General features: G+C 44.7%; 2 protein-coding genes across 5 annotated transcripts in view; both read right to left on the reverse strand.

Annotated features, from left to right (window-relative positions):
* The window catches only part of LOC144107038 (uncharacterized), a 439,706-nt gene that overhangs the window by 275,002 nt on the left and 138,365 nt on the right, over nt 1–26,339 (reverse strand). The window contains exon 3 of one of the 4 annotated variants that reach the window (XM_077640024.1): nt 156–256. The exons of the other annotated variants lie outside the window; for them this stretch is intronic. Within the exon in view, the coding sequence (XP_077496150.1) occupies nt 183–256 (74 nt within the window). The 3' untranslated portion in view covers nt 156–182. Of the gene's footprint in view, nt 1–155; nt 257–26,339 lie in introns of those variants that run through there. 4 annotated transcript variants of the gene reach the window in all.
* On the reverse strand, nt 13,865–25,797 carry LOC144107035 (uncharacterized). Its single transcript, XM_077640017.1, has 3 exons — nt 23,076–25,797; nt 22,757–22,870; nt 13,865–22,367 (listed from the first exon to the last, which is right to left on the reverse strand). The coding sequence occupies exons 1-3, from the start codon at nt 23,261–23,263 to the stop codon at nt 21,827–21,829; spliced, it is 843 nt and encodes a 280-aa protein (XP_077496143.1). The 5' UTR covers nt 23,264–25,797; the 3' UTR covers nt 13,865–21,826.

Here is a 26,339-nt window from a genome sequence, read left to right on the forward strand (position 1 = left end):
CACTGACAGGTAGCGTTATTATAATGTTAGAGGAAAAACAGAAAAAAAATGTGTAACGTGGCTTACCTATGGTTGCAAGTGCCTCGCCATTTCGCCAAATTTCTTTGGCACACAAAATATGAGACAAAACCATGCGACATCGCTCAGTCACCAGATCCATTATTAAGGGCCTTTTTATTTTCCTACAAGAGTCGCTCCGTATCAGAGTCCCACTCACAGGCCAAGTTGGAAGCTTTAGCGTAAGCTGAAGGCTGAGCTAAAAGGTTAAATAAAAAATATTTATTTGTTAGAGGAATACTAATTACTCTTGAAATGAATTTCATTATCTTGGACACGCTTAATGCAGTAGCATTCATGCACATATAAGGAAGCTGGTTGGTTTATATCACTGGCACTATGCGCGCCGCAGTGTTTGGTAGCCCGGGCTGTCCTTTGTTTTCCGAAAAATAAGTTGCAGCAGACCAAAATACCTTGTTGCATGGCGCTCATTGGCCTCAGAAGCCTATGCGCCATAAAAACTTTACCATCATCATCATCAAAATAGGCACTATATATTTAGTTCCGTATTTTCAAAAACAGTACTGGCCTGGTTTTATTCCCCTACGCGTTGCTGCGAGCGATCGCGTCTGGGACTGCGCATGGCCACCGCTGGAGGGTCCTCGAAACCTCCAGAGTTCTATGGTGCTCCGTTGACTCGTACCGAGAGCTCGAAAGCAGCCAATGCAGATGCGAAATCACCCTGACGGCGTCAGATGGCGTGAGGTACCCGGCAGGCTGCGCGCGTGCCTGTAGCATCCGGGCCAATCAGCGTGTGCTCGCAGGAGGTTAGCGGGCTTCTGGTACTTCGGTAACGGTGCCCTAACGGTGTCTCGATGGCCACAGAAACCGTCCGTCTAACATCACTCAGTGGCCTTGGAGAGGACAGACTGGCCGGTTCGAGGGCCTTCGATATGCTCATGTGACGGAGGTATTAAAACACGAAATACTGGCCCGTTTCCGGACACTTAAAATTTACGCAACATTTTTTTGCGTCCGTTCATTCACATTAGTACGGTAGCGAAAAAATTTGACGAGCGTTTAGACGGTTGAACAGTTGCGTTGCGCAGGTGCACCGATGTGGAGAGTTCTTCATGGTAGACGGCCGCCGACAAGAGCGCAACCACTGGATAAACAACGTGAACTACTCGCCCAGCAAGCGCAGACAAAACCTTGTGGCCTTGCCCTTCAACGGAGACATCTACTACCGCACACTAAGGAACGTCGGCCTCGGGAAAAACTACTCGTTGGATATTCAACGTCATTCACCGAAAGTTTTCTGGGGAACCCAAGAGGACGAGGGGCGTTGAAAGGTGAGAAGCTTATCCTGCACTCTTTAGCTGGTAGATTATCCTCTTCGCTACCAGTGTACACGTTCGTGGACATTGGTGGAATTCAAATTCGGCGCGTTTAGAAGAGGTGCTTGTAGTTGCCACTACGCCCACGAGGCGGCACCACCAGTCGAGTCAAAGCTCCGTCAGGAAAAGTTGAAATGGCGGCATCCAGCTCCAGAGTTGGACAGCGACCGAGAGGTAAGTTTTGACCTATTATTTACTTTTTTCTTACTCCTTGCGAAAAGAGTCAGTTGGTAATGAAGTTTATAACTCCTGGAGGCGCCATGAATTATTTCTAGACCAAAAAACACAACGGTTAATTTCAACCGCATCTTTTTACAATGTGTCACATTTGTGGACAAAAGTTGTGAACATGGGCACTGCTCTCTCTGGCATGTTCTCAACAGCCAAATTCCTGACCGATGAAGAGATCGCTGCCGTGCTGGAAGACAGCGACGCGGACCTTTCAGAGTCTGATAATGAGGATGATCATGCTTCGCCGCCTCCAGCAAGTGGTCATGACACATCCGAAGATACCCCGCAGGGGGGCGCCTGCAGCTTGCAGGCGTCGCGACGGTGAGTGGCGACACCGCGGGTTCTTGAGCATCCGCAGGGACATCCCCGCAAGGGATGATGGTGAACTGTGCATCACCACGGACCCGAGCACCCACGCCTCGCCGTGCGTGGCATCGCCGTGTCCGGGGAAAAGGGGATCCTAGTGGTTGAGCCGATGCCGAGCGTTTGGACCTTTAAGGCCCCTCGGCGGAAGCAACACACCACTTTGGCCCCAGCTTCACGTAGACGGCACCTCCGGCCAGACCCGACCGGGGGAAATCGGCAGTCGCCTTTTCCTATCTCTTTCTCACAACTCTCCTATCTCCTACTCACTTTTTCACTTCTCATAGGCGGCCAGGGTTAATCATGTGTGGCCAACCACCCTGAGTTGTGTCGGATTTGGTTATAGTTGAGGTGTACAGCTGGCGTGGGCAGGGCTTGTTTTAAAGTTCCTGTCCCGTCCCCTTGTTGGACTCCATGGTGGGTGGCTGGCACCATGACTGAAAAACTTCATTTTTTATGGCTCCCCCCCTTTCAAAACCCGATCGCTCTCTCAAGAGAGGGCGGAACGAAGCAGCAGACTTTTTTTCAAAAAAGAAACCGACATTGACATTCACCAAGTTCCATGTAATCCACAGCGAAAGTAATGAAAAACAAGCAAGAATAATTTCTCCGTTCCTTGTGTCTAAATGCCTAACAGATACCCTGGGCCCTGGCTACAAGGTGTCTAAAATGGCCAGCGGAGACTTATTGTTAGAACTCCTTGACAACACCCAGAACTCGAAAATCGCAAACATTGCATCCATCGGAGAAATCCCAGTTTCCATAACAGCGCACCGATCCCTAAACTCAGTCCGTGGTGTCATCTCTGAAAACGACTTCATACACCTAACCGATAAAGAATTGCTGGAAGGCCTGTCTGACCAAAATGTCACAGATGTGTACAGAATCAAAATCCGGAAAGACAATAAAGAAATAGAGACAAAACACTTGGTTCTAACATTCAATACAAGTACATTACCAGAAACCATCGATGTAGGATACTTAAAAGTAAATGTCAAGCACTACATTCCAAACCCACGAAGATGCTTCAACTGCCAAAGGTTTGGCCACGGCTCACAGAGCTGCCGCGGCCGCAAAACGTGCTCAAAATGTGCTTCCAAAGATCACGTTTCTGAGGAATGTGACGCAGCCCTGCGCTGCGCTAACTGCGAAGGAGAACATGCTGCATACTCCAGGGCCTGTCCGTCGTGGAAGGAAATAGAGATTATCACGATAAAAACCAAGGAAAACATTTCATTTAGAGAAGCAAGAAGGCGATTTGCCATTATCAACCAGTTCTCCTTCACAGCAAAATCCAGCTTTGCTGATGTGGTGCGCAGGGGCGGTGCACCACACAGCACCCCGGTCGCTGCCGAGGCCACTTCCATCGAGCCAATGGCAGGACCATTCACGCCCCAGGCCGGGTCAGCGAAAGCTGCCCCGCCAGTGTCAAAGCAGGGAGCGCCGGTCCATGCGTCGGCATCCCGCAGGACTTCCCCCTACCGGGGGAGGACTGAAACCCACAAACCCGCGGCTTCCCCGCGGTCCTCCAGTGCCTCGCGTGAGGCGATGGATATAACTTCCACTCCGCCTCCACTACAGAGGCGGAACAGCTCTCTTGAGCAGAAAAAAGACAGGCCCCTAATAACGGGCCCACTACTTAAGTAAATCCCCTTTCATTTCCTCTCAAAAACATAAACATGGCTTTTTTTAATCCATTGGAATTGTAGAGGACTTATGCGGAATTACAGCGACATAACACATATTTTAGGGTCAATGTTACCCACAGCTTTATGTCTTCAGGAGACCAATCTTGGTCCACAACATGTACATATCCTGAAACATTATAAAACTTTTAGACGCGATCGAGAGCAGGCAAATCGGCTATCGGGAGGCGTCGCGATAGTCGTTCAAAGCGGTGTCCCTGCTCAAGAAATTAAACTCAAAACAAAACTTGAGGCGGTTGCAGTCAGTATCGTAAGCTACAAAACACTAACAATCTGTTCCGTATACATTCCTCCACATTTTATGTTAACACTCCATGATCTACAGCAACTGATCAGAGAACTTCCGGAGCCATCTTTTACTTGGGGATTTTAATGCTCACTCCTCCCTGTGGGGAAGCGAACGCTGTGACGCTAGAGGTCAAATAATCGAAGATTTTATCCTGACGAATAATGTATGTCTTTTAAATACGAAAAAGGCCACATATTGTTCCCCAACGTCTGGGAAAATGAGCAGTTTAGACCTGTCTTTTTGTTCACCTTCTGTTTTTAGTGATTTTAAGTGGGACGTTTTAGACAACCCGTTTGGGAGTGATCACCTACCAGTTTTTATAAGCCTATCATCCTCACATGCAGTCATCCCGACCAAACCACGGCGATGGAAGCTACATCTAGCTGATTGGGCGTTGTTTAGAGAAAAGGCCAGATTAGAGGACATTTACTCAGAAACACTTAGCATAGATGAAATCAATGAAATTCTTACAAAGCGTATCATCGATGCTGGACGGCTAGCTATTCCCCTGTCCACAGGCGTGGTGCGCCAGAACCACAAGGTATGGTGGATGCGAGAATGTTAGGAAGCCAAAAAACAACAAAATAAGGCCTGGGGTGTATTTCGTAGGTATCCTACTCACGAAAATCTAATAACTTTCAAAAGGCAAAAGCTAAAGCCCGATATATACGGCGGAACGTGGAAAAAATGTCTTGGCAAAATTATGTGTCGTCCATAAACAGCTCGGTAACATCAAAAAAACTGTGGGAGCAGGTCAGAAAAGTAAATGGCAGCTATTCCCCATTTACCCTTCCTCTGCTGACGGATCCTGGAATTCAGACAAGTATTAAAGAACAAGCAGACATTTTGGGGCAAATTTTTTTATAGTTTCTAGTTCTTCCCACTATACACAGTCATTCTTAAAATACAAAAAGACAACCGAAAAACAAAGACTCCCTACAGCAGGCAGCACAAACGAGCCTTACAATAATTTGATTACACTTCAAGAAATACAGAGAGTACTGTCTATAGGTAAACAAACTGCACCAGGCCCCGACGAAATTCATTATGAAATGCTATCCCATCTATCTGAGCAATCTGTAGAAGTTCTGTTAAAATTTTTTAACAAAATATGGGTAGTAGGGAAAATACCAGCTGCTTGGAAAAAAGCCATTATTGTTCCATTTCTAAAACCAGGAAAGCCACCAACCTCCCCTAACAGTTACAGGCCTATAACCCTTACAAGCTGTCTTGCCAAATCTTTTGAGAGTGTTATAAATATTAGATTAATGTTTATTCTAGAATCCCGAGAGCTTCTTGATGTCCACCAATGTGGTTTTAAAAAAACATGTTCCACAGTCGACCATTTAATCCGCCTGGAAAACACAATCCGAGAGGCCTTTATACACAGACAACACTGCCTTTCAGTTTTTTCGATATGGAGAAGGCATATGACACGACCTGGAGGTTCGGGATTCTTCGCGACCTGGCAGAGCTTGGTATTCGCGGGAGGATGCTGAAATATTTGGGCGACTTTTTATCCAACCGTGCTTTCCAAGTTCGTCTCGGCGCAACCCTCTTAAATAATTTTACTCAGGAAAACGGCGTTCCTCAGGGATGCATTTTAAGTACTAAATTGTTCATAGTAAAAATGAATTCTTTAACCAGTATAATTCCACAGTCCATTATGTACTCGGTCTACGTTGATGACCTTCAAATTGCATGCACATCTTCTAGCCTGGCAACTTGTGAGAGACAACTACAACTCACAATAAACAAATTAGCACTTTGGGAAGACAGAAATGGATTTAGGTTTTCTCCACAGAAAACTGTTGCGGTTCTTTTCTCGCTGCAGAGAGGACTGCAGATTAATCCCACCCTCCACTTGAACGACACCACACTTCCAGTAAAACAAGAACACAAATTTTTAGGCTTAACTTTTGACAAAAAGTTAACGTTTCTACCACATATAAACACCCTAAAAAAGAAAGCCACCCAATCCCTGAATATACTTAAAGTACTCTCACGGAAGCGTTGGGGATCCGATAGGAGGTGCCTATTGCACATCTATCGCTCTCTAGTACGCTCTTCGTTAGACTATGGATCCATAGTGTATGGGTCTGCGAGGCCATCATACCTTAAAAAGCTAGATCCAGTACAAAACCTCGGGTTGCGCCTTTCAACTGGTGCTTACAGAACATCACCCATAAATAGCCTTCACGTAGAAGCAAATGAACCGACCCTCACCAACAGGAGAAGAATGCTTACCTGTGCATACGTACTGAAAATAAGGTCGCTACCGAAACATCTTTGTTACACCATAGTTACAAAATGCCCAACCAGAACACTGTTCACCAACAAACCTCAAGCTGTAAAACCATTGCTCCTCCGCTTTGAAGAAATATGCCAAGAAATAAACATACTAGATGCACTTCCTGATGTTGCCCAGAGACCCGATAGGTTGCCACCTTGGTACTTGTTTCCTGGTGTATGCGATTTCGCACTGACACACATTAAAAAAAGACATACCCCACTGGAATATATACAGCAAGAGTTTCTTGGAGTAAGTGAAAAATACAAGAATTGCACAGATTTCTACACACATGGATCTAAGACAGCACTCTATGTAGGGAGCGCGATAGTGCAAGGGAAATGGGAAAAAGTAGTCAGGCTGCCTCAGTGCGCTTCAATATTTACAGCAGAATGCTACGCCATTGCTCTAGCTGTAGAACAAATATTGAAGAAAAACATACAGAACAGTGTTATCTACAGTGACTCCCTCAGCGTAATTACAGCAATAAACCCCAGAAATGCAACTGAACCCTTAATAGGAAACATAATGTAATACGAGCTGATTCACAAGGACATACAATAAAGTTTTGCTGGGTTCCCAGTCACGTGGGCATCAGCGGAAATGAGAGGGCTGATGCAAGCGCCGCACTTGCCCTTAACGCAAAAATAAAACCAGTAAACATACCGCATAAGGACTGCATCAAGTCAGTCCAGAATAAATTGAGCGAAAAATGGCAGGCCTCTTGGGACAACGAGGTTAACAACAAGCTGCACTTTGTAAAACCTGTCCTGGGTGAATGGAAGACCTGTAGGCACCAGGAACGATTTATTGAAGTAATTTTATGTCGTCTCCGCATTGGACATACACACATTAAACATAATTTCTTACTAACGAAACAAGACAAACCTCGTTGTGAAAGATGTGGAGACGAACTAACAATAAACCATATTTTATTCTCGTGTGAAAAACTCGAAAAACTAAGAAATAAGCACTTTACGAAGTTTTATAATGAATACATTCCTTTACACCCAGCGCTGCTTTTAGGTGCAAATGCCATTGTTAACATATCTTCCGTTTTTAGCTTTTTAAAAGAAGCAGATGTTCTTCAGAAACTGTAAACTTTGATCCACAGCTTTGCATTAAAATGGGATGCATTTCAGCCATTTTCTCATTCCATGAGAAGAGGGCTGAGGTGGTTATTTGAATGGTTGGGAGCCTCAGGATTCTTGCCCAGCCAAGGATGGCTACTGAGGTTATCTGACCTTCTTGAAAGCGTTTATTTTTAGCCATTTATAAAATTTCTTCTTTCTCTTATTACTACCAGAACGAAATAGCAATTTAAGTCCTCTACACAACCATGTTTCCTCCCACCTACAGAAAAGTGTTCATATACCTTGAGCCTGGCACATGATAGCCTTAGCTGCTTATGTGCCATTAAACCCAACACAACACATCCGAAGATGACGATGAAGCTGAACCGGACATCATCAACCTGCCCAAAAAGCAGAGAAAAAGCTGCTGGAAGCCAGGAACGTAAGATCTTGCACTTTGTTGTGCTAAATTTTCCCGCGCATCTACTCACAGCACATTTCTGTTAAAATATTTCTAGTTTGATGTATGCTTAACCTACATAATATTTTGTTTTCCAGATTCACAAACCCTGACATGATAGACAGTCCCGGTCAAGCAGACATTTGTTTTCGGGAGCTTCTGTCCCCACATCAGTATTTCACCAGATATTTTCCAATGGATTTTTGGAGGGAACTCGCTGAACAAACGAATTTGTATTCCGTTCAGAAACAGAATCACCGATCATTGAGAACAGACGTACTTGAGGTGAGGAAGCTCGCTGGCATACATCTACTCATGGGAATTATGAGCCTTCAAGTCCAGCTGTACTGGTCACGAGCAACAACAACCCCTTTTGTTGCTGACCACATGACCCGGAACAGATTCTACGAGCTGCGTAATAACCTGCACTTTGTGGACCTCTCCGCAGTTACAGCACAGCAGAAAGAAGACAGGTTACACCTTGTGCGGCCAATAGTTAGCAGTTTTCAAAGTGCTTGCCGCTCATTGCCCCGTAGAAAGGAATGCTCAATAGATGAGCAAATGATACCGTTTTCGGGAAGGTGTGCATTCAGGTAATATCTTCCTTCTAAACCCAATCCACTTGGGTTAAAGAATTTTGTCTTGGCTTCCCCGATGGCCTTGTTTTAGACTTCCTGGTTTACACTGGCAAAAATACATTGACTCCTGAAGACATGAAATTATATGGCCTCGGTGGCGCGGTCGTGAAGCATCTTTCGACAACCGTAAGCGACCAGGAGGTGCATCTGTTCATTGACAGGTTTTTCACAGGGCTGTCAGTTATAGACTATCTCACTGAAAAGCAAATGTCTTTGACAGGCACTGTGAACGCTAACCGCACGCAAGGGGCAGCCGGAAATTTGCCGAGTGATAGATCAATGAAGCGCGCTGAAAATGCTTGCCTCGTGAGCGAGGACGGAAAAGTCTGTCTTGTTAAATGGAAAGACAACAAAGGAGTTCTTTTATTGTCGAGCACGGTTGGGTGTGACCCACTTGGTATGTGCAAGCGGTGGTCAAAGGAAGACAAGAAGAAGACACCTGTTCCTCAGTCAGCTGTTGTCTCACTCTACAACAAGTGCATGGGCGGTGTTTACTTGGCTGACAGGTATGTGTCGTACTACAGAATTAAGATAAAAACAAGAAAATTGACAATTCGATTCTTCACGCACTTCCTTGACCTTGCCGTGTCCAATGCCTGGATTGAGTACCGGCGGGACGCCGAAGAACTGGGCATTCCGAAGAAAGAAATCCTGCCCTTGCTTCAGTTCAAGCAAGACAGCAGAAACTTTGATCAAGGCCAATTCAACAAAAAAACAGCAGGAATGAAAGAGCAAGCGACGAGCCCACAATCAACCAAAAAAGGCCTGTGCAACTCCCCAACAATGATACACGTAGCGACCACTTTGATCACTTTCCAGAATATTGCCAGCTCGAAAATGCAATGCGGTGCCGGAAAAAGAACTGTAAGGGAAGAACAAGGGTGAGGTGCATGAAAGGCAATATTTTTCTGTGCCTTCAGAAGCAAAACTGCTTCGCTGAATTTCATAACGCTGGGCGCTGATTCCCACATTTGTGGCCGACCCGTCCACTGTGTACACAACTTATGTCCACGTTTGTGTACATACTTGTTTCAACTAAAATAAATCAAATTTCTTCGCAATTTTTTTCCTATGCATTGTTCAGAGGATGCTGAATAAAAATAGCAAAAAAATCGGATGTTTTCAATTGTTTCTTAGGTCGGTAGTGAAGAGGTTATAATCGGTTGATAGCGTATGCAAGCTGCGAACACGCCTGATTGATCATCATCATCAGCCTGACTACACCCACTGCAGGGCAAGAGGCTCTGCCATGTCTCTCCAATTATCCATATCCTTTGCCAGCTACGCTCACCCTATGCCTGCAAACTTCTTAATCTCACCCGCCCACAAAACCCGCCGTCCACTGCTACGTTTGCGTTCTCTCGGAATCCACTCCGTTACCCGTAAGGACCGCCAGTTATCTCGCCTTTCATTACATTCCCTGCCCAAGCCCAATTTTTCCTATTGATTTCGACTAGGATGTCATTAACGCGCGTTTGTTCCCTCACCCACTCTGCCTGCTTTCGGTCTCTTAACGTTGTACCAACCTTTTTTGTTTCCATGGCTCGTTACCATGGTTCCATGGTCCTTAACTTAGGCTGAACCCTTTTCGTTAGCCTCCACGTTTTCTGTCTCGTACGCGAGTACCGCTAAGATACAGCTGTTGTGCACTTTTCTCTTCAAGGATATTGGTAAACTGCCATTCACGATATGAGAGAACCTGCCATATGCGCTCCACTCCATTCATATCCTTCGTTATTTTCCTCTCATGATCCGGATCAGCTGTCACTACCTGTCCTATGTGGACGCATTCTTTTACAACTCCCAGCACCTCGCTGCCAATTGTGAACTGCTGTTCTCCTTCTAGGTTGTTAGGCCTTTGAGCATTACTTTGGTTTTCTGCATGAAAAGTTTTAGACCCACTGTTCTGCTCAGGGTGTCTGACTCATTGATCATGATTTGCAGTTCACCTCTGGAGTGACTGCAAGGCAAGGCCATCAGCGAATCGCAGATAATTTAGGTATTCTCCAAGAACTCTTATCGCCAACAGTTCCCAATTCCTGCCTTGCAATACCTCCCGCAAACAGGCGGGGAATAGCTTTGGTGAGATCGTGTCCCCTTGCCTGGCGCCCTTCCTTATTGTAATTTTCTTGCTTGCTTTATGGAGTAGGGTAGCTAAGGTGTTCCCTGTTTCAATGTGTCTGTCGACGTTGGTGCATCCCAAAGTTCAAGCTGGGCCAAAGAAGGATTCATACCAAGTGTCCCACAGGAATGCCATTTTGCTATATATATAGCTTCCAGTATTTTGAGAAAAGGGTCCTTTACACCCTGATTCTGCAATGCCTGTATGACTGCTTTATCATAATCAATGAAGGCTATAATATATAGGGGTTTGTTGTATTCTGCACATTTTTCTTTCACCTGAATGATAGTGCGAATATGATATATTGTGGAGTAATTCTTTACGAAAGCCTGCCTGATCATTCGGTTGATTGAAGTCTAATGTTGCCCTGACTCTATTAGCGATTACCTTAGTAAATATCTTGCAGGTGACGGATAGTAAGCTGATCGGCCTGTAATTTTTCAAGTTCTTGGCATTTCATTTCTTATAAGATAATGTTTGCATTCTTCCAAGCTCCTATTACAGTTGAGGTCAGAAGGCATTGCCTATACAGGGTGGCTAGCTTCTCTAGGACGAGCTCCCCTCCGTCCTTCAACAGACCTGCTGTTACCTGATTCTACCCAGCTGCTTTTCCCCTTTCCATTGCTCCTAAGGCTTTGTTTACTTCCGCTTTCGTTACTGGCGGGACACATTGGTGCGGGCTACTGTCTCTCTCATCAACGTTCTGGTTACTATGCCTAGTGCATAGATTTGCATAGAACTCTTCGGCTACTTCAACTATCTTATCCATATTCCTAATGTCATTGGCCTCCTTGTCTCTTAACGCACACATCTGGTATTTACTAATGCCTAGTTCTCTCTTCACCGCTTTTGGGCTGCCTATGTTCTTTAGAGCATGCGCGATTGTCTCCATATTAAACTTCGTTATGTTGGATACCTTGCGCTTGTTTATTAACTTCGATAGCTAGGCTAGTTCTATTCCGTCAGTAGGGTTAGCCCCCTCACGGTCTCGCTTTTCTTAATCAGATCTTTTGTCTCCTCAGATGGCTTGCCGGTATCCTGTTGAACCGTCCTACCGCCTACTTCTACTGCGCACTCCGTAATGATACCTGTCAGATTATCACTCATTGGATGTACATTCAGGTGGTCTTCATCGGTTAAAGCTGAATATCGGTTCGGCAGCGATATCCTGAATTCCTCTATTTTCCCTCTTACTGCTAACTCATTAATGAACTTCCTCTTCTCTAGCTTCGTCCATTCCATCAGCCGTTCTAGTTTTTGATTATCTGATATGAGCGCGAGTTTAATATCTGTACTATTGAGTTTAATGATGTACTATTCTATTGCTATCTTGAGACTACCAGGTACAGAATTGATACTAAGGAACAGATGCGAAAAAGTACTACTGCTGGCCTTTTCCTCTCAGCCACGGTACACATTAAGAACACTGAATTCTCTGGGCAGTTCTTTACTTTACATGTGCTCATTCGCTCCTCCCACTGCTTTGTTCTTTTTCAGAGGACGTCAATATCGTTCCCTTGCACAGCCTGTTCCTCGCCTGTGAGAAGTGCGGTGACCTCTTCACCATGCAGTAAAACATGGAAATGCATACCCGGTGGAAACACTGGCACGAAATCCGCCACTGCATATATATATATATATATATATATATATATATATATATATATATATATATATATATATTCGGAGGTCATGGGTTTAGATCCCATCGGACAGACAGACAGACATATAATATATATATATATATATATATATATATATACACACACACATATATGAAGGAAGCCATCAGCCACCGAAAAAGAAAAAGGGATCTAGAAACGTTGACCGAAACCACCCAGCCAACAGTCACGGAAACCAAGGTGCATAGGGGAAAATATATATATATATATCCTGCTAATAGCCTAACGAGGGTCTCGGTTCTGGCAATCTTGATGCCATAGGTAACATAAGAGGGCTCTCGCACAGTTTGCGCCCTCCCCGTTAGATGATGTTCACGTCACACTCGCGGTATTACAGGACGTGCTACGTCCGCCGCTGTGGACGAGGGTGGCGCTGGTGAACACTCTCAAGGTTCGCTTACACCCAATAAACATAAATACCCACGAGAGGAGCAGATTGGACAGCCGTCGCCGTAGCTCAGTTGGGATTCGACTTCCGGACGCGCTATCGAGCGGACGTGCTTATCATGTGCTCCAGCGGAGCAGTGTTAGCAGCCATTTCTGGCCGCGGTGACAGGGATTTTGATGAAGCTGATCAAGACTACGAAGTTATACTGCCACAACTGCCGTTAGTTCAGATAGTTTTGAATACCGTCTTTTTGCACGGGGATGTGAAAGCTAGGCCGTTCCGTGCCGAAGATTTCAGAGATGCTCCGGTTCTGGTGCGCTCCCCGACGTCATCGCGCTGGGGGCGTACCAAATTAATGTTTTGGCGGTAACACTCAAGACAGCTGAAGCGAAAAAGCGCATGCTTGCTAAAAGTGAGCCGGTCATCAAGGAGCGTCGGTGCCTTGTCATTAATCCGGATAACCAAGACATCAAACTTCATCGGTTACTTCACAGAGTCAGCGACGACGACGTGCGGGCTGCCTTGGCACCTTGTGGAAAGGTAACAGAAGTTACCTGAGAGAAATGGCGAGTTCGCAGCATCAGCGACAGGGAGTCGGCGACAAGGCTAGTTGCCCTGAAGGGGAGAGACACTGCGGTTTGACCTTTTTCCTTATTTCTTAAGTTATGAAGTTGAAATTTTTACACCTGATGTAGTTTCCTCTGCTGATAACAAATATGCAATTAGATTTTACCTAGCTTATACAGATGTAAAGATATTTCAAGTGTCATGTTGGGCCACCTTGCCCAAAATTATGGCAACTTGTAGTGGAAACATTGGCCTGTATTTTACATGTGTATGCTCTAGAAGGACCAGGGAATGCAACCATAGCACAGGCATAATTTTAGATGAATCACCAAAAAAGTTACAGCCTCTGAAAATTTCGTCTGAAAATGCAATTTTCTAGAACCAGATAAACTGATTGTAATTTATATTTATACATATATGTATTTGTTTCAGTATGGTTGCACAAAGCATCTTATAAGCTTTCAAATGCAACAAAAATCATGCAAAGCAAACCAGTAGATCTCAAGATATCATGGGCAAGGGCTGTCAGTGTAGCGAAAAAATCCGTTTTGAGAAATAAGAAAAGTTTGAGAACCCAGTAACACTTTATTATGGCCAATAACAGCCATGAATCTGCAAGGGTTCATCCCTAGAATGCGCAAGGCATGTAGTCAGAGTCTCTTTCAGTTGTGTACTTTTTCATAGCGCTACGGAACCTTTCTGCTTGTAGATGCTTTGCATCGGATGTTGCAAGCCGGCGCCGATCCTTCTCAGCTGATCTTTCAATAGCTGCAGTGCCATGATTTACGCTCAGCTGCTGCAAAATAGCTTTGGTGGCATACTCCTTGCCGGCATTGAATCTTGTTACTGCTTTGGCAACAGCTGACTGCACTGCAAACAAAGAGGCATGTTTGGTCTTGGGCACCAGGGAACAAATGACAGAGTGAAGACTCATTTGAGTTCTAAGTTTTTCCTCGTTGGCAGCGCTCAAGCAGCTTCCTATCGGAGAGGCGGACAAAAACAGGTTGCAGAGCATCTGCGACATACTTTGGCAAGTTATAGCGATGCTTTGGGAGTGGTTCAATCTTTGCCAAAACCTGGTTGTACTTGCACCAGGAGTCCTGGCTTTGAGGGCAGACCATGGTTTGGCTCAGCATCCGTTGATGTAACATGGTGGCAAGTGGCAAGCACAGCATTGTGCATCTTCTCGATATCACCCTGGTGTGTTTTCAAAGCCCATCCATAATAACATGGTGAGCTTTGTAATGAGCTCGCCAGTCAGCTTTCCTTAGCCGCTGAGGCTTGGTCTGTTTTCTTTTTTTATTGACTAGGTTACGTAGTGCTGTCCAAATTCTCTTGCTGACGTGGTTGGTGCAGTCTTCTTTCTGTATCTGCACATATCCGTATACCTTTGCCTCTTGTAGATTGTTGAAGGCGCGGTTGTCGCCATCACAGAGCATGGTGACATAGCGCGCAGCCCATACTTTTCAAGTGAGCGGCTGAAAAGAATCCTGGCTGCTTCAACTTCCATTTCACCTGGCTTGCTCGACGTGTTCTTCTGGCATTTGTGTTCCGCTTGCCATGCTTCAAATTCGGGATCGTCCTCCTTCGGACCACAATGGCATCCCAGGCAGAAGCTTGACAAAACAACAAAATCTAGAGCATAGCCCGTGAAGAGTTCTATTACTGTTCCAACGCACACATGCGATGAATGGCCCCGTGTGAGCCACGTTCCATCGAACGACACAGCTATGTTTGCTGTGTGATCGAAGTTCAGGTTCTGGTAGGCAAGCTTCACCGCACCAGCGCTGTCCCTCATCACTTGCGCGGCAGCGTTTAGAGCAGCCGGGTTCAGCTTGTCCTTCAAGTAACCTTGGTATGTTTTGCAGTGCATACCCCGCCGGGAAATGTTGAGTGCGGCGAAAATGTCGTTCAATGCGGTCTGCCCGTTTCCCGCGCTTGCAGCCGCACGCGCGGCGAGAACATTGACTTTGAAGGGCTTGCAGGTCGCACTTGTGCCTACTCTAGGCGAGCTCCAAGTAGTTTTTACCTGCCCGCAGACTTCACAATTGAGTGAGAGCTTCACAGCAATCCCAAATTCCAGCTCACCTTTTGAAATGTTCACGGAACCGCCGCACACTTTGCACTTCACACACTCGAGCAGCTCATTTACGGAGGTTAGGGCTAGCACCCCCGACGCGGGCGCATCGTCGATCGTTGCTCCCATAGAGATCGCTTTCGCCGAGTGTGTGTTCGCGTTTCATCTCTGGCAGAGCTTCCTGCATGCTAAACATGAATTACATGAGATGGAAGGTTTATCTGTGTTCGTCCGCTTTAGAACTACGAATCGCCAAACGCGAACACCGGTACGACGAGCACATGACATCATAAACACAAAAGTAACACCACCTAGAACTGACGGCGTGCTAACGAGGTCCGCAATAGTTCATCAGCAGTCTCTAACGGAGTGATTATTGCCATTCCGAACCTTCCGAACGGTGTAGAAAAAAAACACCGTACGGCAACTGAGACGGAGCGAGGTTGAATTTCTGCTGCTGTTCAAAAGAGCGCGCCAGTGGAACTGTGTACTTTTATCTGTTTCGCTTAGTTCCGGAACGAAGCAGCAAGTCTTGGTTTCGGTCGAGATGTAATCGACAGCAGGTGGCATAAAGGATCAGAAGACAGCGAGAGAGTCGTGAGTGCGGACGCTGTGACTGTGAGCGACGTAGGCGCTAGGCCTAGCAGCGCCAGCGGGGCAGTCTTGGATTGCGCCGCAGAATTGTGCACGGCGGGTTGTCTGGAGCCTCTCTTGGAACAGATATCGTGAGCGGCAACTTCGCGTTTGCCTCTCCCGCTTTTCGATGTGCAACAGAGAAAGGAAAGACGGATGCTTAACTGAGTTCACTGAAGTGGATATCGTAAACGACGGCTGAGCTTGCCCCTCGCTCTAGTTTGCGAATGGCGGTATGGCGCCGGTGTGAGCGAATCGAGACAAGCGCTGGCTTTGCCACGCCCTTGGCCAGCGGGAGAAAAGTTTCTACCTCGACACTGCTGCCGGGAAGGATATTCTTGAATCCCTGCCGTCTCTCTCACATCTGTCTCGCCGTCATGGAAAGTGATTTTGCGTCTTAAATGTCGTACGATAAAGACGTGAGCAGGCTTGTGTGGAGCGCTGGAGCACTGTGCTGCGGAATGGAGCAAAATATTAGTGCAGTTTTCTTAACGACGCATTGCTAGTGTCTGGGTTGTTTTATATGCGCCAGCGCTTGAGCGCTTGCATTGCCTGCGTTATAAGTTCGCCTTCATTCCGCAAAGCACCACACGAGCGCTCTGTACAAATCTGCTTGCATCTGCACTGAACTGCACCTTGAAAGCGGATGTAGGGTTTCGGAATTATTATTTTAGTGCTTTCCGAAACATTTTCCTTATTTTAGTTTTGATATGCGCAGCATTTTTGGCCAGTTAATTTCATGCATGTTCGCAGAACGAGGTACACGGCATCACTATTAACATAAAAAATTAGGTTGCTTTTTCTAAAATGCCACATTTCCCCACAAAAAAAATTAATTTTGCTTATCGTGTGCATCGCAGCAAATCAATGTGCCCTAAGCTTCTGAAGTGTATACTTGTATTCTGCCTTCATAGATTGGGCCGCCACATTTAGAATTCCAATCTTATAACTTGTTGCTTTTAGCACAATGGTGCAATCACTTTGTCACTGGAACATGAGTCAAAGCGAGAAATAAACGGCTGTCAGTTCTTGCCTTACGTTCTGCGGTTCGTTGCAGCGTAACTTCGATGGGTGCACTATAAACGAGCTGTCACTATTTGTGAAAATATAGCAGCAGATTTAATTTCAAAGCATCACATACTTCATTGTCTTGTTGACTACTAGTATTGGAGTCAGTAATTCGAACAGCATACATTTTATTCATAACGATTTGTTTGGTATCAAACCTGACTGTACATTGTTCTGTCCAGGTTCTAATCTATGAAAAACTCCAAGGCTGCATCAGTTTAATCTACAAGCAGTACCAAACAGTTCGGAGTTAGGTTGCAAAGAAACCCCCTGCAACACTTCTATGTATTTTTGTGCAAATGTTGGTGGGTATAGGTAGAACTGAAATTTTTGCACAAAAATAGCAGCTCAGTATTTATCTGAGCTTCTGATGAATACCTTTTAGGCGCAAAATTTAGTCAAATTTAAGCATTGATGTCACGAGGTTTAGCAAAATATGGGTTTTGTGATTATTTATTTAAGAATGGGGCTGGCACAAAGCCCTAGTGTTTCGTTATCTTGCATAGACGCGGAATGCACACAGTGACAGTAAGGAGCTGCTGACCTCCCGAGGGATTTTAAAAAAAATTCTGGCGTAGTTATTTGTGCATTAAAAGAAAGATAATAGTAGGAATAAGGAGCCAGTGTAACTGCTGCAACTATGCACAGTTCTGGAAATAGAGTACTTTCATGACTAAGCCAGATACAGCAAACTGACACGCAGCTATTTTCGGATTTGCATTGCTACTGTCTCATTTTCACGAGTGTTATTAACGTTAAGATGGATGTCTTTTTTTAGACTTGCACGAAACTGTGCAGATGTGATCACCATGATTTGCTTTTGCGACTGTGGTTTCGTCATTTTATTGACAAATGGTAATCAGGTCTGAATACGGTGCACCTATTTTTTATTTTCAGTCGGAAAAGAGTGCTTTGCTACTTCACAAGCTCTGTATAATGGCGATGCACACTTTGAACACCATACCACATTTGTATTTTTAGGTTTTCATTATACACACGCAAATATGATTCGTGGACAGTACTGATTGTTGCTTCCTGGGCTGTTATAGGTGCTCTAAAGGCGCGTTTATACTCCGACGTAGCACGCGCGCGCTGCACGGCAACGTCACGTCGGCCAGGGCGAGACTGTCTATACTCCACCTGCGCTTGACCGCCGACGCATACGGCGGCTTCGGCGCACTCTGACCGCGCCGGCGGAGACTTGGAGCATGTCTCTTATTTCGCGCCGAAGCCGCCCACCCAGAATACACCGCGCACCCCTCCCTCGCCACTTTCTCACCAGTCTCTCTGGAGTCCCGTAGAAAGATGGCAGCCTCCACCGAAGGTACGTCAGAAGTGAGCGGTGTGGAGGCTATGCTTGAAGTGATCAAGCTGTACCCGTGCGTGTACGATACCAAGAGATTGGATTACCGCGACCAGGAAAGGAAAAACAATGCCTGGGAATTAATACGAATACAATGTGGCCTAGGAACAAGTAAGTTCTCTGATGATTGGCGCGGTGCATGCAGTGGGTTTTCTCCAACTGAAAACGTAATCACCTTGTATTATCTTTCTTTGCCGATTTCGGTCGCAGAATGTCAGACTGTGGAAGCGACTGAGAGACAGATACTCAAGAGATAAATAATTGAGCAGAGCAAGAGGAGTGGCAGTGGCTTTGAGCTTAGAAGGTCTTGGGAATTCGCAGAGGCCATGGCCTTCTACAAAGACTACGGCCGCTCGAGAAAGTGTTTTCATTTAATGTCAAGGCTGTTCGATAACATTTGCCGCTTTTTAGCCTCGTGACTAAGTTGAAGATTCTAAGATTGTATTTATTTGATCACATATCTGCTCCCGTACACCCATTGCCTTTCCTGATCATGGGAAAGGCTCATTTCACTGCGGCAAAGCAGTCATGCAATGTTTATGGATATCTTATTTAATGAAAGATGAAATCGGAAGTGCGACACCATGTATTCGTGCCAAAACGCAGCAGATCAATTCTTTTCTTTCACTGCAGAACCACATGCAGCTTGAATGCTGCGTCGTCATCTCAGGACATGTACGGAGAGAGCGCGGAGGAAATATTTAATAGGATTCAAGGGACATCAAATTCTCCACCCCCAGTGAACACCCCAGAAGAGATGACCCCGTTACCATCACCAGCAGCACCGCAACCAAGAAAAAGGGCAAAAAAAAAGACGACTTCGAGTAGCATCTTATTGGCCATCTCCAGAAAATGAGCAAAAATGAAGCTTTCGGTATATCACTTGGTCTAAGCTTGGATAAGATGCCCAGGAAGATAGCAAGTAGCTGCAAAGCAAAAATAATGCAACTGCTGGCTGATTATGAAGATGGAGTTGAATTAACAGCTATCCGTGTTTCTTGTATAAAATTACGAAACATGCATTTATTGATATTTATTTTCTCATTCTCTGTTTAATAGTTCATGAATAGGTTTGTTTTTCGTGTTGTATAATGTGCAATAATTTTTCATTGTTATTCATTACATTGTTTTTTGTTCGAATACATGTATTGCTTTGTATTTTGTTGTGTTCAAATATAACAGTATTTGAAAAAAGAACTGCAAGAGTTGACTTCGTTATTTACATTTTATGCACTCAGTACCATCTTAATGTACGAAGGTGGGGCATGCAACTATGAGGCAACACTAAAGAAAGTGACAGAGCAATAAAAATTAAGTTTATTTAACCCGAGTACAAAAGCTGATGCACTTCTAGTTCCCTCAGTTCCTCCTGCTTCTATCGTGGTTTCCTTGAACTGGGGTCATCGAACACGCGCGGAATGTGCATTGCCTATCCTCCGAGCAGGCGCGTTAACAAAAAGTAGACAGCGAGGCACCGTCTACTGGTTCCCGGAGCGGGAGACAATTGCTCCGGTGGGGATGTGCGTCGACAGGCAAAAAAAAAAGGCGCTGACAGGCCATGTCCGACCGAAAGGCACCAAGGCCACATAGAGCCTTTCTCCTTTTTTCGCCGTCCATCTGGACACAGCAGTGCTGCTGAAGTAGCGCGCGGCTTCACCTGACTCCCTCTCACCCCAGGTTTTTGGCCGACCTTCGAGTGCAATGTGGCGTGCAAGCGGCGGCTTCAGCCGGCAGAAACGTTCTCGGCATGCAAACTTTATTTAACCGCACTACTTTATTTTGTGAAACCAAAGAAAGAAGCGGTTGTAGTGTCAAGATTCAGACTTCGCACTTTTTTTATTCGTCATTTTGCACGTGGCATTACAAATAATGCAAAAACACCGTGATCACTTTGTGTTCACACAATCCTTTCCATCACACATATACGTGTACTTCTCTGGAAATACAGCAGCAGACAAAACTTTAAAAAAAGTAGTGCTGGTTAGTTGTATGTATGGGTCCGGCTTTTTGGCTTTTATTTTTGAAAATTCGGCACACTGTTTAGGTATTTATTTCGAAACGCTACTTTATTTTTTTTCGGCGAATATTATTTTCTACATAAGTATTTCGGGTTTTTTTAGGCGAAATGTATAAGGCCCCTTGTGCAGTCAAACATGACCTGGAGTTATAATTGGCCTCTTAGAACGTGCACCTCATACAGCACTAATTAACCCACAAATGGCCGTATAAGAGCTATCCTTGCAGAAAGAAGTTGTACAGTCATAACAAAAGCAAAAATGTCGAAGTTTAAGGTTGCACCGAGAGACAGAAACTTAAGTGCAAGTTTAGCTCCAAAAACTATGTTGTCACCCGTTGGTTTCATTGTGCGGTGAACGAAAGAACCATGCAACTTATACTTGGCAACATTAATCTTCGTCGGTTAAAACGGAATTGATTATTTGCGGAAACCTGCAAGTCGTCTTCTCTGCAAGGCTTGTTTTCCAACGAAAAGTGCTCTAGCCAGGATGACACACACACACATTCTTGGAGCCGATGAAATCTCAGGATGTGCGCACTCTGCCTGCAGCCGAGTCTAGGCAGGAAAAGGAGGGAGACCGTCCTTGGTCACAGTGCTCTGAGGAGGGAGTGGGTTATTCTTTGTTCTGGCTAGGGAGGGGGGGGGGGGAGTAAGTTGGAGCGAGTGTTCAGCACAAAATTTTTTGAATGTTTAGTATCAGGTAGCCGACTACTTCCCGTGCACAGGAACCAAGGCCCATTTCCTTGTTTTTCCTCTACTGCAGTGCTACAGAAGGTGGACGGCAATCCCCTTTTCTATGCTATACCATTGTGCTATTTTGACAGCTCCCAAAGCCATCTTGAAGTAGACTGGCGACACTCCTGGGTTTACTCAGAAAGGAGAACTTGACTCTTCGCTTCCGCAAAGAATGCGAGAGTGTGGTATGGGAACGAGATCATTACGTTGGAAAACAAGCCTTGCGAAAAAGCTGACTTACAGATTTATGCAAACGGTCCATTTAAATACATGAATTCGGCCCTAGCTGCAGATACAAAAGAAATTGAAAAATATGATTACTGTTGCATGCCGTTCGAAGATATAGTATACACATTAGCTTCGGGCAATTAGTTTCATCTGCAAAGGCAAGGAACCCTCTCCAGACATAAAATACTCTGCCAACTCGTCCCTAATTGCCATAGCAGCAGGAGCAGTGCGGTTGGAGGTGCACGAGCTTGGTGTATTTGTCTGCACAATGCTCTGTCTCCAGCTTCCGTCCTGTATGGAATCGCCACTGACAATGTCACCATAGTTACGAGGGCAGTAGGCAGCATCAAGGAGAAGAAAGTTAAGCAGGCACACTGCTGCTTTCACCATGTTATCAAGTAAAAAAAGTTCCCCACTACATGTGCCCAAAAAACACCGCAACCGGGAAACTAAAATGCCAAAGGCATTTTCTACACAGCGACGAGCCCTTGATAACCGATAATTAAACACCTTCTTTCTTGCGTTTAGGCCACGGCCAGGATAAGGCCTCATGAGAAACGTTCTCAAGGGAAAGGCAGCGTCCCCCACGAAACAGTGGCCACCTGGATGTACCTGATGGAACATTCAGCATGCCACAATCTATGCGAGTTTTTATGGCGCTGTCCCCGAAAAAAGAACTGTCAGACAGCCAGCCTTGCGCCCCAACGTCTACCATAATAAAGCGGTAATCGGCATCTGCTACTGCCAGCATGAATAAAGAATAAAATCCTTTGTAGTCGTAAAAATCGGAACCACTCTCCTCTGGGCAAGTTATGGCAAAATGTTTGCTGTCGATGTTCCCCACACAGTTGGGAAAGTTCCACTTTGGGGAGAAATTCTCCCTGATGGCTTGCCACTCGGCTACTGAAGGAGTCTTAAGCACAGCTGGAGCAAGGCAGTCCCATAAGGCTGGCAAAGTCTCTTTGAGGATGCCCGACACTGTGGACGCATGCATCCGATAGGTCATAATTATGTCCTGCATCGATCCGCCTGTAGCGAGGAACCTGCAAACAGAAAACAGCCCCGAGACGTTAACGGCAATATGATGAGGGTTCGCGTGCGGTAGTTGTAATTGTTGCATTGGATACAGCGCACATAATGCACTAATAGCCTCAAAGCAAGATAAATTAATTTGGGATGGCTACTAGCAACCATTTAGAGTACCAGTGTTGCATTATACAACCGCAAGCAAATACGAGGACCAGTGGCTTAGTAAACATTCAAGACCAAATCAAGAGCTCCATCTTCTGTTCAACGTCTCTTTGTAACTAAAGATATTACAGATTTAAATTTTTTGCATGGTACATAAGGAATGTGAAGAAAATAATCTGTGAAGAGAGTGAAATCTGATAATTTCTATTTTCTTATGAATGAAACAACGTAAATTCTTTACCGCAAGGTAACTTCCAGTCTCTCTGCAGGGTAGATAGGCCTCCTGTGGGTTGGTCGATGGAGAATTCTGTGATAGACCAACTGCAGCAGCTTGTCGAAGGATCCTTTGGTCATTCTGCACGCAGAATTTCAACAAATGGCGAAACACTGCAGCATTCGACAAATATTTTACTCTTTGCATTAGCAACAATTAACTCACTACTTCAAATCCAAAGTGCAAGATTGGCTCAAGATGTAATGCCGCTGTCGCTTAGCGCTCATTGCACTACTCCCACAAGTTTGGTCAGTGAAATGCGCACCACAAATATGAACTTATTTACCTGAAGTACTTGAAGTGGTATTCCGGGTCGGAGTTCCGCAGCTCTTGCACAAGGTGGTGGTACTCGCCGTGGAAAGGACGATTGTCAAAAATTTGACGTATGTACATGAAGCACTTGCGCTTACTCCGCAGACGACGCACAGGCAGCGCCAGCACAAATTTACGTCGTGCGAGGTACGACCAAGCCATCCCACATTGCCCAAGCAAACTGTGCGAAATAACTTCGTCCGAGCGGGCAATCCGAAACGTCTCAGCGGAGCTTGTGGGGAGACTGGGACTATTTAGTAAATTTAACGGCAGGCGGCGTGCCGAACGAAGGACGTTCTGCACATGCGCTACGGCGGTCGCACGGCGCTGTCTCGCATCGGAGCGGCTGCACTATAGAGCGCCCGAACTGCGCCTGGCATAGCGTCGCCGACCTGACGTATCCGACCACAAGCGGCTATCGCCCGCGTACCGAGAACGTCTGAGTATAAACGTGCCTTAAATGTGATTCCCTAGAGAACATTTGCTTCTTCGATGCTCAGCAAAAATTCCTGTCGCTGCCATATGTATCAAATGTCACGGAAAAGTGGTAAGAGTGGCAACTTTTTCGTCTGCAGCTGTACCTTTCGAATACACACTTTGTATCATGCTCCCTTATGGGCAGTGGCTCATCATTGTTTCTTTAGCCTCTAGTTCAATGACAGTTAGGCTGTTGCTCCACTGGTTGCAACTAAATGGGATTGAGCAGCTCAGTTGTCTTACAGCTAGAATATGGTTTTGAAATTTTTGGTAGGAAGGCCATTGCAGCACTTCACCTTTTGGATAGTTGTGGTGGCTCACTAAATGTGATGGCTCTAATGGATAAATCATTGTGCAGTCGCGCCTCTGTAATATGGGCACTTTGGTTTCCGAGCAAAATTGTCGCAAACTGATTCATCCATAATAGCGAATCATGAATGAAAAAATTTTTGATACAAAACTTGTCACCAAGGTCTCCTGCACATAGTGATGGGCAATGAAGTGGAAGCTAGGCAGTGTTGATAGCTCCAAGTACATTAGCCTGGTTGCCATTATCTTTAAAAATCGGTCATTTACATGTCTGAACCTCGTATTTCTTTCACTTTATTCATGAAATAATTGGGTTGAGCATGGTTTTTCTATATAAAATTTCTCCCTTTGGGGAGGGGAGACCACCCTCTCATGAATTCATCCCTAGGATAGTGTAGTCATAATGTGCATGATACTGAAATGCGACAGTATTTCTTTGCACTTCTACAAGTGTTAGAAATGTCAGTGGTATTTCGTTTTTAATTTTTCAGGACCAAGTACTTACCGCATTCCTCCTCACCTATCATGGCACCGTTTTCCTGTTCATTGGCCAGCACCTTGTAGTGAAAATCTCATCGCTTCTGTGGGGATTCTGCTGTTTGCAGCCTTCTGAGTGTTCCGTTTGGAAAATCTAAAGAAGGCACTCTGCTGACCTTCCTTGAGAGTGCTTGTAGAGGCTTGGCTTAAAATAAACCACACTTCGATGGTTTTGACCTCGAGTTTTTAAAAACCACATCATCTTTCCTTCACAGCTACCTCTTTTATCTGCCTGTACATGATTTACATGTCTAGTTTTTTAGTATTGTTTGGAACACTGGTAGTGGAATGAAAACTGTGCAGCTATATCTTATCAATGTTAAAATGATACAGTTGGCCAGAGTGAAGAAAAAGAAAAACAATATCAGCATTAATCTGTGAGAAAATTGGGCCTTTGCCAAAAAGTAAACAGCCAAAGGGTTTGGCTTCTAAGCCATGTAATAAGGCCTCTGAGCAACCATGGACGTCCAACATTTATGGTGGTCAGGGCAAGATTTTCTGTGCCTTCAAGGAATGCCTTCTGGAATGCTGGCGATGCACAACAAGGCTCACAAGCGAATTCCTTGGGCTCTAAACTTTGACAAATGCTGTACTTGCATTATGTGGCAGCATGGAAAGACATGACAAAACAGGAACAGCAACATTTCGTTGACCCTAACAACCATCACCCCACTGGTTTCTTGTCCCTGCATAGGCTAATGATGGTTTTTATCTTTTTGCATCTAGCTCGGACAGCTTCCTTGGAGCACTGTCATCATTTTGTAGTCTTTTTCTGTTTTTTAATAGTTTTCCCATTCTGCCGCAGTTGCTAGCTTTTACACATATCCTGCATTTTACACATATCCTGCAATTAAAAAAAATAATAGTGATAATGGATTTGGTGAATAATTCAGTTTTCAAGCAAAAACGCGCTTAGACACAGGTCTACTTATTTAATCACAAAGTTACTAGTCCTTAGTCTGATCAGTTGCCATGGAAACTTTTCTGGAATTTTTCTTCACTTCGTCGTAAACTGAAGATGATGAATGCCTTTCTCCAGATCAAACAGAATGCCTGTGCCCTTATCGCTTTGACCTTTGGTCATGTGTTTTTTCTTTGCTCGTAGTGTGCACAGTCACGGTAATACCAGGTTGATTTATTCCTTGTTTCATCATTATTCATTACATGTTAGCTAGATTGAAACGCATGTGTGCATGTGTTTCTGCATTCTAATTTTTTCCATATAAGTTATGAGTACTACATTTTAAATGCGACATGCTGCTTGAAATAGGTGGCTAACATATTTTTCGGGGCACATAAACTTTCTCTAGAGCATAGGCCTTCATATATTGAGTGTAAAGTTTTGTTTTACGATGTTTTTATGTGATTGTGTGTTAAATTGAATGCATTCTATACATTTTCTAAGGTTATGTTTGTCGTTTATGTTTCTCAAGAAGAAACACAAAAGTTAGAGGCTGGATACCTGTGATAAATTACTGTCGATTTAGTGGGCTGCTTTAGGATGTCTGTTTAGTATTTCTTTTACTGTAATTTGTAGATCTGCATCTTGAAGTTAGTCACTTGGAATTAGCTACTAGGAATTGTCTGGTGCCTAACATTTTCTTTGCTAATCTTTTCTGAGTGCACCAGTTAGCCTGAAGTGTAACGAAGTTTTGAAGTCATCTCTGCATGATATTTCAAGATTTTCTATTATACAGTTCTGATTAATTTTAGGTGCTGATTTCAAGTTTGTCCCTAATTCTAATACCTGTCCAAGAATTATGGCTTCAAAATGTTGTTTATTGTCCTCCATTAAAAAAAATTAAATTGTTATCTACTGGTCTTCGTGACCTTTTGTTTACTTTACGCAGGCTCTTCTATTTCTTTTCAATTGAATAAGCTTGACATGCCATAGTTAAGCAGCCTTTGAATGCTG

Source organism: Amblyomma americanum, chromosome 10, assembly GCF_052857255.1.
Source record: "Amblyomma americanum isolate KBUSLIRL-KWMA chromosome 10, ASM5285725v1, whole genome shotgun sequence".
NCBI classification, from domain to species: domain Eukaryota; kingdom Metazoa; phylum Arthropoda; class Arachnida; order Ixodida; family Ixodidae; genus Amblyomma; species Amblyomma americanum.

Bases quoted from the DNA above. Each gene is read 5' to 3' on its own strand.
- LOC144107035 (XM_077640017.1), bottom strand. From the start codon at position 23,263: ATGGCTTGGTCGTACCTCGCACGACGTAAATTTGTGCTGGCGCTGCCT. The intron at 22,871-23,075 runs GTAAATAAGTTC...TTCTGCGTGCAG, and splicing joins TACCACTTCAAGTACTTCAG to AATGACCAAAGGATCCTTCG. The intron at 22,368-22,756 runs GTAAAGAATTTA...TTCTGTTTGCAG, and splicing joins AGACTGGAAGTTACCTTGCG to GTTCCTCGCTACAGGCGGAT.